General features: G+C 34.4%; 2 protein-coding genes across 2 annotated transcripts in view; one reads left to right on the plus strand and one right to left on the minus strand.

Annotated features, from left to right (window-relative positions):
- LOC111405681 (peptidyl-tRNA hydrolase 2, mitochondrial-like) overlaps window positions 1–4083 on the minus strand; it is a 5545-nt gene extending 1462 nt beyond the window's left edge. The window contains exons 1-6 of the mRNA XM_023034682.1: window positions 3869–4083; window positions 3531–3769; window positions 3345–3403; window positions 2306–2365; window positions 2142–2211; window positions 352–421 (exon numbers count right to left, since the gene is read on the minus strand). Of these exons, the coding sequence (XP_022890450.1) occupies window positions 352–421; window positions 2142–2211; window positions 2306–2365; window positions 3345–3403; window positions 3531–3769; window positions 3869–3899 (529 nt within the window). The 5' untranslated portion in view covers window positions 3900–4083. The remainder of the gene's footprint in view (window positions 1–351; window positions 422–2141; window positions 2212–2305; window positions 2366–3344; window positions 3404–3530; window positions 3770–3868) is intronic.
- A 5874-nt stretch (window positions 4084–9957) lies between these two features.
- LOC111406620 (TOM1-like protein 1) lies at window positions 9958–12944 on the plus strand. Its single transcript, XM_023036009.1, has 4 exons — window positions 9958–10476; window positions 10702–10947; window positions 12637–12886; window positions 12928–12944. Exons 1-4 carry the CDS (start codon window positions 9958–9960, stop codon window positions 12942–12944), a joined length of 1032 nt encoding a protein of 343 aa, XP_022891777.1.
- Window positions 12945–13022: the final 78 nt, after the last annotated feature.

Here is a 13022-nt window from a genome sequence, read left to right on the forward strand (position 1 = left end):
TATTTGGGTTTTATTTTGCATTGCATGAAGTTAAGGTTTAAGGGTGTTTACATTCATGATGTTCATAGTCACATAGTTACATAGAGATGGAGTTTCCAATAAATTTAGCCTCTATTTGGTATCAGATTTTTAGTAGATTTTAATAAAAGTTAATAAAATGTGTGGTTGAAAAGTTGTGGCTCCCACGAAATGTGTGGTTAAAATTAATTGTTAACTTCGACATAAATTAAAATCTTAATTTTAATTTCTACCAAACAGGGGGTTAGTCAATTTTATGAAATGGACGTAACACCATCTTGTAGATCAATGTAAAAACAAGTCACAACAAAGATAAATAACTTTAAAACTTACTTGGAGCAATCTGTGTTCTCCCAGCATCAATGGTAATATGTGTTTGTAAGTTTAGTGATTTTGCCTTTTCCTGTACAAATAAGATATTACAATCCAGCCGAAACAAAGGAATATGGTCCATGCACGATAAACTTCTATGTTATAGCAAAGTACAAAAGATAAGCCCAATATACTATTTGATGGCCCTATAATAAGTTTCTGCTTGTCAGACCAAGTTATATTCCAGATGACGCTATCCCACCATCCCATACTGCAGATAGATAAATCCATCTGTTCACTATAGAGATCTGGGAGGTGACTTCGACTGATAAGTACTACCACTTGCAGGGGGCTGAGCCAGCCAATAACTAAAATGAATATATATTATCAAAACAAATCCTTCCACTGCTTAACAAAGTGCATCAGCAGTCAGGCAACAGTATGATGACAAACATTTTCCAACATTTTGAAGGATTCCTTGATTAGTCTTGAAATAACATTAAAGGAGAACTCTAATTAATTAACAATGGTTGATTGGCCCATTACGTCCTTTAAATTCCACGAAATTATCAAGTTGCGGCATCATAAAATGATAAAGTCCTTGACAACAATTTACTTTGCGTTACAATGTCATTGTCAACAACCCTTTATTTCGACATCTTCAGCTCCTCAGGGCTCAGGTCCATTACTTCCTTTAAATTCCATGAAATTATCAAGTTGCAGCATCCTCAAATGATACGAGTCCTTGACAACAATAAACTGTGTGTTACAACGTCATTGTCAACAACCCTTTATTTCGACAACATCTTGAGCTCCTCAGGGGCTCACACAACCTGATATCTCACACCAGTTAAATCCTTCACCCATTTTTGTCTCACTAGGATGACAAAAATTTCTCATAGATCGTGGCAAAAGGGTTAAAAAAGGAATAATTTCAACTCGATTAAAATGCAAGAATAACGGTGCTTATCTAGTCTATGCATCCTTAATATACAATAATAATTAACAAGTTTTTTCACGTCTTCATGGAAAGTACTATGAGATGTAGTCAAACAAAATAAATAGCAATAGAAAGCCCAACCCAAACCGCTCAACCCAATCCAACTCAAACTGATCGGTTTGGGTTGGTTTTTTAAGTTCAATTGGGTTAGATTGGTTCTTTGGTTATGATTTAAAACCCAACCCAACCCAACCCAACCTAACGAATTAAAAAAATTAATTTATAAGACCAAAAAAACCCCTAAATAAACACTATAGTAAAGATATGAGGACTTATAATTTATAAACGTCCATTTTATTTACAGAGATTGATTCACACGAACACTTCGTATAAATAAAACATTATTTGACAATAAAGTAAAAATTAAGAACGTGATGATGAAATAAATAAATCCCAACAAATTGTAAAAAAGAAAATGTTTCATAAATTTTAAACTTTTATACATTATTTTTCAGAAAGAATTTCTTGTATAGGTATGAAAAAAAATTGAGGTTTTCAAGTAATTTCGAACTTTAAAAATTTATCCAAATTCAACAATAAAATAATCGGATCCAACTTTAATTGGGCTAAAGCCCAAACCGACCAATCCAACCCAAACCGAACTAAACTGTTGGGTTGATTTTAGGTCAAACCAACCATGTTTACCCAAACCCAACCCATGCCTACCTCTAAATAGCATATGTTATAAAATGACATGTAACATTCACAAACAAGTGTTATCTGATATACTGCTATGGTACATTCACAAACACATGTTATCTGATATACTGCTATAGTCATTTCAAATTGAAGCTAGTCCTATGGCTCTTACTTGTAAAACAAGCATATCATCTTCACCTTCAATTTTCACGACAACCTTAACCTGCCCACACATCTCCCACCTGCATGGAGGCAAAGGCGGTGAGCTTAGTCAATCAATACTACACATAAATAGCAATTCAGAGTTCCAAAATTTGTGACTAAGTTAATGAATACCTGTTTAAAGATTTCGGTGCCCGGTTTGCGAGTTTCTTGTAGAGACCCAAAGTAGCATGACTATCAATCATAAAAATTGATCGACTAGAAGTCAGAACAATTAAATTTTTGTACCAAAGAACTTGTAAATTGGAGCCTACCAGCTAGTTGTATTATTTTCATTGTAATAGTTAACTTCCAAATTTACTGCAATTGTGGCGTGGAAAACCGTGACTTACAAGAACAAACTTACAGAGTAGACCCAACTAGAAAAATACATCAAACTTTTAAAATTTCTAGTTTTTCCTCCCATTGAAGATTATTATAGAGTCAATATATGATGCAATCTGTCCAAGATAAAATGCATTTTTCCATAATGGACTCTAAGCAGACTAGGCTTCCATATTTTGAACTTTAAATTTATTTCAAGAGACTCTGCAGTATTAGCGTCAGAGAGCGACAAAATGAAGCACCATATTACAGCAAGTTTTATTCCTTCTTCTTCTTTTGGGATATAGAATTAATATTTAACTCATATATGCAAGAGTCGAGCAAAATGTAGCCTGCACTTTTGTTGAACAGAGTTCAACTGAAGCTGTCATTTAGCCTCCGGCTCAACCTTAGTGTTTCACATCTAACCAAGGTGTCATTGTGATACCGACCAGTCTTTGGTCAAATTAAGACTTCAAAGTGTAGTTTTTATTTCAATCATGTGTTGTACTTGATTTTTGTTGTTTCCACTGCAGAACTTGGCATCTTCTACTAAGTACCACCACTCCTATTTTTACTATGGGATAGTTATTACATATTCTTGGTTCCTTTTTTTTTTTTTTTTGGGTCCCAATTTAAATTGAACTGCCTGAGATTGAAAGAAATAATCCTACATAAATGAAAAATGATTTCCTTTTTCCAAGTGATAAAACCACTGACATCCCAAGAAATTGGTAAGTAACAATAATAAAAATCAACTGCATTGGTAACATTATCAGCTAATGAACAGTATATGTTGAATACAAAAGGTGCCATCTGAGTCGGATGCTATGCTCGAGATGACAGTTACCTGCATTGTGCAGCAATCTTCCCTTTCCCCATCTTTAAGTCATTCCTCACAACCAAAACCTGTTAACAATTATTCGAGAAATAAAGATAAATTATCCTCGTAATATTGTACTTAAAGCTTGTTCTCACTTCGCCTAAGAGCATGACTATATCTGCATACAGAAGGAGAATGGAAGAGACATAATACCATTTTGAAATCTTCAAGAATGTCAGCTAGTTTTTCGATCTCAAGGGGCTGTTTACCACGGTTCTTTGATTTACCTTCAACAACAATTTCAGAGCCTTTCGATACTCGGGGAGAAAGAAAAATACGGGCAGACTGCCGAGCTCCAATGAAGTACCCCAAAGCAAGGCAGCCAGCCCCAAGTAACAAGGCACTGAACCAGGTCATGTCTATCATATCAAACCCCAAATATTCAATGTGCACTGTACTCAAATACCACTACACAGTCAATTTGGGATGACACCTGACTGAAAAGCCATGTAGTACACAGAGTATAACTAATTGGAAAAGGAACTAGATACCAGTAATAATTTGATGGAGCAGAAAATGCATAAGCAGAGTAATCAATCTATCGGAAGACGAGGATCGAGCCACGTCGGTGTAAGTACGATCAAGTTTGCTATTCAGTGCGGCGACGGCGGTGGCTGATGAGACAGAAAAGAAGCCGGACTTCCAGTTTCCACACCCTAGACTGGGTAATCTGAAATTCTTTTTCCTGATTTATTAAATTGGTGTGTTTGGTACCATTTTTATGAAAAAATGAATTTTATAACAATAAATTGATGGACAATATGTGGATGAAAAGTTTTTGATTTACGTATAATATTGTTTTAATGAATAATGTAGAATTGAAAAGATGAGAGAAAAAAATGCATTTTGAGAAAAATAAAAATTAAACGGGGTCTAAATTTAGCTATTGTTTGAACTCCATTCTTTTAAAAAATGTATTTTTTAATAGTGTTTTAACATGATTTTAACAACATATTTTTCAATAAAATAATATTATAAACAAATCTAAAATTTTTCATGTTTTTAACCACTCATTTTCTGTTAATACAATATTCAGAAAATCATTCTACTCTCGTAATAGGACTCAAACAAAAGCTTAAAGACGAAACAAGAGTACCCTAAAAATATATAAAATTTGTAGTAAAGAATGCCTCCGCTTGGGCCCCCCTTCTTTCAAATTTTAGCTCCCGTTTGACTTCTATTTTTTGAAAATGAAAATAGTTGGAATAGTGATTTTTTTTTTTCAAAAAATAAATGGTTAAAAAAGAAGGAATTTTTTTTTGATTTAAGTATAATGTTATTACATGAAAGATTATGTGATCGAAAATGGGAGAGAAAAAAAGGATTTAATGGAATGAAAACTAATGAGATTCAAACGGATGCTTAATGTCTGGAATAATGTTTTTGTTGGAAAATGTGTGGTTAAAAAGAAAATATTTCAATTTATGTGTAATATTATTTTATGGAAGATTGTCCGGTTAAAAGTAGGAGTGAGAAGAAAAAATTGAAAGACACAGATGGCCAAACGAGGGCAATTTGGCAATTGGCACAAAACATTCCTTAAAACTTGCCTCCATAATTAAATATATTTCTATCCTTTCATTTTGACACAAAATTAGTAAATTATATGTTCTTTTCTTTAAGAAATACGATATTTTCTATCATTTTCTCAATGAAGCCTTGACGAATATACTATCCTCTTTAAATAGAACAAAAAGAAAAAGAAGAAAAAAATAAAGACTTAATTGTAACTTTATTTCCAATTTTTTTGAAAAAATACAAACGAGTCCCAAATAAAACATTAAATGTGCATAGTTTTTATATTTTATTTTAAAAATTAAATTAAAATAATCAGTTATTCATAGTTATTCACTGCGATAATCATCTAACGTGGTATACACATAGCAGGAGGTTACTTGATGCATTAATATGGTAGTTTTTTATTTAGTAATGCATCGAATAATCACATTTTATGTGTATGTCACGTAGAGCGATTATCGTAGTGAACAATGTTCTTTTCAAAATACCATCATTTATATTTTTATTTTTTGAGTTCGACACGTTACAATCAGCTAAATATGTAAACCACTTCTTGATCTCTCTAAGATTATAAACCACTTCTCGATCTCTCTAAGATTATCAAATCATTTTAAATTTGATCAACTTTTTAAGAAGCATTAAACATAGAATCAAATGCTTAGAACAAAGATGAGAACTTTGAATAACATGATAAATAGATAGAAATAATCAATGAGCAAGTGGGTAGTGCTTACGAGTGCAACAAACTATGTCGATAGAAAGTTATGCAGTCAATTACAAACAATTTAAATGATAATTAAACGGAGGCTAGTCTTCATGGAAAGGTTATATCGTAGCCCAAGAGTTTAGCTCATTATAACCTCACAAAAATCCAAAAAATGCATGTATATTTAAATAAACAAAACGGAAAAGAAGGAGTACACGAGAAGAATAAATAATTGATTTGGAGTTGAAGATTACGTGCTTTTTATCCTACCGTTCTTCAATCTTCATATTATAGTTTTTACTAGGTCCATGATGTTGGAAAAAATGAGTAAATTGCTCACTTTTGATACACTTTTCGATAGGACTTGTTGGTCCAATTTGAAAGATCAAAGTTGATCCGTGTTCTCCTTCGTGAGAGTATCGAAATCATATATTTACTTGCCAAAAATGAAGTTTAAGTGAATGAGAAATTGGAGTTCAAAGTTGACCATTGGAAGATGATTTATATGAGAAAAATGAGTTTGTCCCACAGAAAAAATATGAAAGCAAGAACTACTTTAAATGTGGTTGCACATTAGAATAGTATAATTATGTAGATCATAGAGACTCTCTCTATGTGCGCGTTCAGGGAGCAAATCAAGGATCGAAATTGCTTTTGGACCTTGAACTTATGTGCGGGCACAACCTGTGTACACGAATATCAAATCGAACGGAGCAAAAATTGGCCCGATTAGAGTGTGCACATTTTGCAATTTTTTGTTTTCTCCAATTGACCTTTGAATTTTTGAAAACTACCAAAACTCCCAGAAATTGAAGCAACTCCAGTGTTTATTGCTTTGGAGTTAATACATAGATTTAATCTTATATTAAGTCTCATTTTTAGCAATTCTAACCACGAGAATACACACCAGAAAATTACTGTTTGCATACACACGAAAATATTCTACAAATTAATGTTGCATGCATACATAATCTGTTGCATTTTCAGCATCATCTTGGGGGTGATATTGTTCGAATACAAACTCAGTTCGCCAGAGTAGTATCTGTTGTGCTCAAATTCTATGGATTTTACCGTTGTATCCTGAGAAATAGACGCTCAAATTAGATCTCAAACACTTACGGTGAGGGGACGAATCTGTTTTAAGGAAACTGTGCTTGCACATGCTTCAAGTTGAAAGTTCATCCATTATTTAATATTTCTGCAATTTATTCGTGTGCTTCAGTTTTATTATGTTAACGTTTTATTTATGTTTATTGAAATTAATCTGCGTTAATTTCTATTTATGTTAAAAATATAAATCTAAAAGAAAAAAAATTTACTGTAATTTCGGTATGTGTAAGTACAAAATCAGTATGTGAAAATACAGTATATACGAAAAGGGTAAAAAAATATGTGCAAATACGATCAAATGCATATACGGTAGGTAACATATATGGTAAGCTACCTGCAAATATGATTGGTTGCAAATACGGTAAGTAGCATATACGGTATATTGCATATACGATGTGCTTACATTCGGTATCTAAACTACGTATATAGTATGCGCTAATTCGGTTTCATCCACTAACTTCCAACACTCGAGGGCGTGTTTGAGTCCCTTTCTTTTTTAAGAATGAATTTTTATATAATAAGGCCCCGTTTGGTAGGGATTTTTTGCCCAAAAAAATTAATTTTTTTACCGTTATTTTACTATTCAAGCCGTAATTTTTGACTTCTTCTCTCACGTGTGGACCCCACTTTTCTTGTAACGGTCAAAAAATCAATTCTCAAAATCCCTACCAAACGGGCAAGTCTCAAACAAAGCCTATATTTCTTATAGGATGCTACGATTTTTTTATCACACAAGAAAGGGTGTCAAAATGAATTCCTGCTATTCACAGCTCCATTCTTTAAAATAGGGTCAAGGACCAACTTTCTTAAAGCCTAGAGGCTTGATCGCATCGGCTCTCACCTTCGAGACACACATGCTTAGTCATGGGTGAGTTGAGATCTACCATCCATTTTGCTATCTACTTAATAAATTATTGATACATCATTTTAAATTAAACATGTCATCAATTTGATGGGTTAATGGTGAAATTAATTAGAATAAATTTGAGATTATGTGTTAATTTAAAATGACGTTTGTAAATAATTTATTGAATGGACAACAAAATATGGAAAACAGATATTAACTCGTCATAAACATACTAAGTTGTATTAGATGCAAGTCGGATTGAAAAAGTTTCATTATTTTCTACATTGAAGGCAGACATTAGAGACCATTTTGTGCAAAATCCCCCTTTTAAAGAAATAGCCTATAATTTTTAAAGGAATGTGATAAATGTATTCATATTACGATTTATATTTGCAATACCACATTTTAATTGCTATGAGTATTTCAATCTTCACTCTTCGTGGCACTTGTAAATTCTATCGACCTCAAATTTTTGCACGGATGATGTGATGAACAGATCTTGACTTAACTCGTGTCCAAACGTAAAGCTCCTGCACACTTGAACAAATCTTTAGAAGCATGTGACCTCATCTAAAGGTGGGGATGTGGTCGCGAGCACCCTGATGATCAGGTAAGTCAATTTATAGAAGTATAATTTGGGTGTAGGACATGCGGAAGATGTAAGCCATAAAGTCACAATTGTGTTCGAGCAACGTAGGTTTATGGAGAGTAAAATGAGTGAGAGCAACACTAATTGAGTGTGTAAAATTGCATTAACTTCAAGTAATATTAAGTGTGAGCTTTATGTGTAGAAGATGTTGAATGGTTACTATTAAATGAAAGATTGACAATTTGACTTGATGGGTTGGTGCTGCAGAGAAGTCATATTAATCAATCATAAAGATTTAGTATGTAGAATCTCCTAGGGAATGTGCCTTATATGCCTGAAGGCAATTCGTTCACTATATTACCTGGCCTATCCGAGGTCCTTAGGTAGTCGAAGTGATGCACTATGTCAAACTCCCATGTAGAGGTTGAATCCTCCATGAACGAGGTGACGCGATGCTATATGCTTCATCATTGGTCCATAGCAAATAGTCTTCAAGTGTACAAGGCACCTTCCCTAGAAGATTCTTCATACAAAATTTTATATGATTTATTGACGTAACTTCTTTGCAACAGTCACATCATCAAGTCAACTTGTTGGTTTATACGCTTGAAAGTTACTCGTTTTGGACCGATGCTGTAGGACATTGAATCGCGTTACCATGTCCATGCAAGGTTTGACCTCTATAAATGGGGTGCTCGATAGAGTGCATCAGTTCGACTACTTAAGAGCCTTGGACAGACCAAATACGATAATAATGTAGAGCATGAATATGAGTTTGCTTATTATGTGATTGTCACGCAATCCTTTTTTGAACTCATGTTGGAGGAGGCACGACACTTTCAACTTTTTTCGTTGTATAATTATTTATAACATTTTCATCAGTTTTTACATTTTATCTCGAACCCATACACGGGGAATATAGGGACATTCTTCCAATGCTGGTCCAATCATCTTGATACATGTACACATGCATTCATTAATTTATTAATTTCATCCAACCATAAAAAAAAACGTAACGCAAAACGACACAACCCTTGGATGAAAGAAAATGACAAAAAATATTCAAATTGAGGACACGCGTAAGATCAAAATTCCATCAACAGCGCTGCACTTGGATATCACACACTTGATCCCGTAATATCCCATAATACTACAATTTTTATTTTTATTTTTATTTTTATTTTCATTTTTCTTGACCGGGGCCTGCCTGCACTCTAGCGAATCGGCTGAATAAAGCTGCTCATCCCGGTTGTGTAATGGAGTTGATCAGCTATTAGTCTAGTCGCCTCAAAATCAAAAGTCAAAAACACGCAAAGTGAATAGTAAATTCTTCCTCTCCAAGATTTTTCAATTTCCACCTTCAATCCTAAAGGTACTTTTATTCTCCACCCTTTTTCTATTCTCGATCAATATTCTCGATTTTGATTTGATCATATCGCTCAATTGGTTTTTGTAATTTCTTGTTCTTGCTTTTATTTTCTATAGATATTTATGCGATCTCTGTTTTATGCACAATTATTTCTATTTTTCGCAATATTTTAGTCTCTTTGACGACAATATAATCTGACCCAGATAGAAAATGAAGTTAGTATTACATTTGTCATGATCATATTGTACGACGATTATGGCTGAAGGGGGGTTTATTTTTGATTTGTTATCTTTAAGCGCTTAAATGATTTTCTTAATTGTGGGTAGCAGCGGTTCTAGTTATGAGTGTATTAAAGAACTGATGAACTTTTTTTTTTGGTTTTTTGTTTTTTTTTTTTTTTAGGTTTCGTGGGAGGGCTTATAGATCCTGGTATTTCAGAAAATGAGTGACAATTTGATGGAAAAAGTTACCGCATTTGGCGAGCGCTTGAAGATTGGAGGGGCTGAGGTAGGACAAAAAATCAGCGAGGGTATGAGCTCAATGAGTTTCAAGATGAAGGAACTTTTTCAAGGGCCAAACCAGGCCGACAAGCTCGTGGAGGAAGCCACGGTCGAAACTCTAGACGAGCCCGACTGGGCCACAAATCTCGAACTCTGTGATATGATCAACCAAGACAGGGTCAGTAGTGTTGAAATGATACGGGGAATTAAGAAACGGATCATGTTAAAGACCCCCAGGATCCAGTACTTGGCTCTGGTATTGCTTGAAACTGTTGTGAAGAACTGTGACAAATCATTCTCTGAGGTTGCGGCTGAGAGGGTCCTTGATGAGATGGTGAAGTTGATTGATGATCCTCAGACTGTAGTCAACAATCGGAACAAGGCTTTAATGCTGATCGAATCATGGGGAGAGTCCTCGGATGAACTACGCTACTTGCCTGTTTATGAAGAGACTTACAAGGTATTGCTGCAGTTTCTTTTCGACTTGATTAATATAGAAAAATGAGCAATGAAATCACATCTTTTAGGAGCATTTAACATATAATTAAGTTAATTGTGTTTGTCTAATTGTTCGATAAATTTTCAAATTCGGGGATACAGATGAGTTGCCCTGGTCTAAGTGACTCTATGATATATATTCTGTGGAGTTGTGTTCCAAATTCTTACCATTTTCCCTGCATTATAGAGTTTGAAGTCAAGAGGAATAAGGTTTCCTGGCCGCGATGACGAGAGTTTGGCTCCTATATTTACTCCTCCCAGATTGGCGCCAGCTTCAGAATCAAATGCCACTGTTGCTCAACAATTCCATCCCGATATCCCTGCGCAACCCTTTTCAGCTGAACAAAGAAAGGAGGCATTTGACGTGGCTAGAAACAGTATAGAGCTGCTTAGCACAGTCTTGTCCTCTTCACCACAACAAGATGCTCTTGAGGTAATTTTACTGATTTAGTTTGATTGAATATTTCACTTGATAATTATTTAAACATATATCATTGCCACTCGAACAAAAGTTGCACAGGAAAGTGTCCAAATGAGAGTAGTTTGTATCTGTTTTCATAAAGTTTGACAGAGTACTCACAATCTGACCATGTAAGTGTAAACTGCATTCTCTCAAATGCAGTATTAAGCTCAAAAGTTCCATTAAAACCTCACTTGGTTCATTTTAGACAGTTTAGAAGTCAGAACAGCATTTAGAGCATCACAAGCAAATGGTGCCTCATGAAAGCCGTGTATAATATATTAATTTTCAACAAATCTTACCTGTGTTTAAAGGAAACAACTACAGCATAATGGGTAAATGGAAATGGTTCCTTATTGTATGGTCTGGTGCCAATGCTTAGTGTAACTGATCCAATTCAGACAATGCCATTGCCCACATTCAAGTTTGGCAAAATGTGGAAAAGAATTAGTTTTATTTTTGATATTATATTATATAAAATTATTCAATGTGTTACCAGAAAGTATATTAGAAAATATTGGTTTATAAAGAACTTCATTCATTTGATCTTAGCATCATAAGCAACCTCATTTTTCTTATTTTTCTTTTGGGTTGTCCCATGCATGTATATCATGTAGATGAAATCGCACTGATGGAGAATTAGAAGAGATATTATGTTTATTTAGTTTCCTATTTTGATTCGTATTTTAGGAAACATGATTAGAGTGTGATTTAATAACTTTTATAGCATTTCTTAGTTATGATTTTTGAAAACCCTATATAATGGAGGTTATGGCGATGTAAAAAAACAATCTTTGATGATGAAATGAATTGATATTCTCCCCCATGTTTCTCTCTTCCTCTTCTCTTTCCTTATTCTAAATTGTTATCGTTCTTGATTCGGCATTACTCACACTTAACAAACTTTGTTGCATAACATTCATTGGCTTTTGAAATCTCAGGGCCATTGTTTCTTTTTACGTAAGGAGCTCATGGGAACTCTGAACTTCCCTAACTTCAGCATTTTTCCCATACGATTTTCTTCTCACCCCTTGGCCTAGAATAGTTAGTATTATTTCTCACAACATTTTGAATGATGATTGACTGTCATATGTCAAATCAACATTTTCAGAATTGCTTTAAAACCTACAATCTCATTGTTTGGCTGGCTTTACACAGTAGGTTTGTGTTTGGTGCACCGAATTAGACAAATGAATATAGTATCAGATTTTAATAGACACTACTAGGTAAATGGTATTGTGGTGGATAATTCTATTTGTTTTTACATTTAAAAGAATTTCATTTACCACATCTTTTATTATTTGCCCATTTCCACGATCCCTATTATGGTATATGGTTGACATTCTCTTGAATGAAAAATCAAAAAATGCTATACACCTTAATCCACCATACTACCATCTTCCTAACGCTATAACTTCTACTAAATTTCTTCCATGGTCTAATCAGGGACCCCCCAAATTCAACCTAGTTGGATAATCTTGATTGTAACTCATACTTGCAAATATCGTGTCATATGTGCCCTCATGTTTGTTTATACCCTACTGTTCCATATTTTGCTGCATGTACTCCCTTAGCTCCAGATGGTTAAAGGTTACGGGTATATTTGAGTTAGGGTGACTTATTTATATCCTCGTGTGAGATCACTTTCGATTTGTTGAGCAGGATGACTTGACCATCACGCTTTTACGTCAGTGTCGTGAGTCCCAATATACCGTTCAGAGAATTATTGAAACAGGTGGAGATAATGAGGCCCTGCTCTTTGAAGCACTAAATGTGAACGATGAAATTCAGAAGGTATTGTCAAAATATGAAGACATGAAGAAACCATTGGTTGCTCAACAGGAGCAAGAACCTGCTATGATACCAGTAGCTGTTGAGCCTGATGATTCACCCCGCGTAGGAAGAGAAGAAGGTTTAACAAGAAAACCAGCAGGTGTTGGGACTGGGAGTCAGGGAGGGAACAACGGTGACGCGATGGATGATCTTGATGAAATGATTTTTGGTAATAAAGCTGGTGGTACGTCCGAAGCAGGGTCGAATCCAAATAA

The sequence above is a fragment of the Olea europaea genome, chromosome 12 (genome assembly GCF_002742605.1).
Source record: "Olea europaea var. sylvestris chromosome 12, O_europaea_v1, whole genome shotgun sequence".
NCBI lineage: Eukaryota > Viridiplantae > Streptophyta > Magnoliopsida > Lamiales > Oleaceae > Olea > Olea europaea.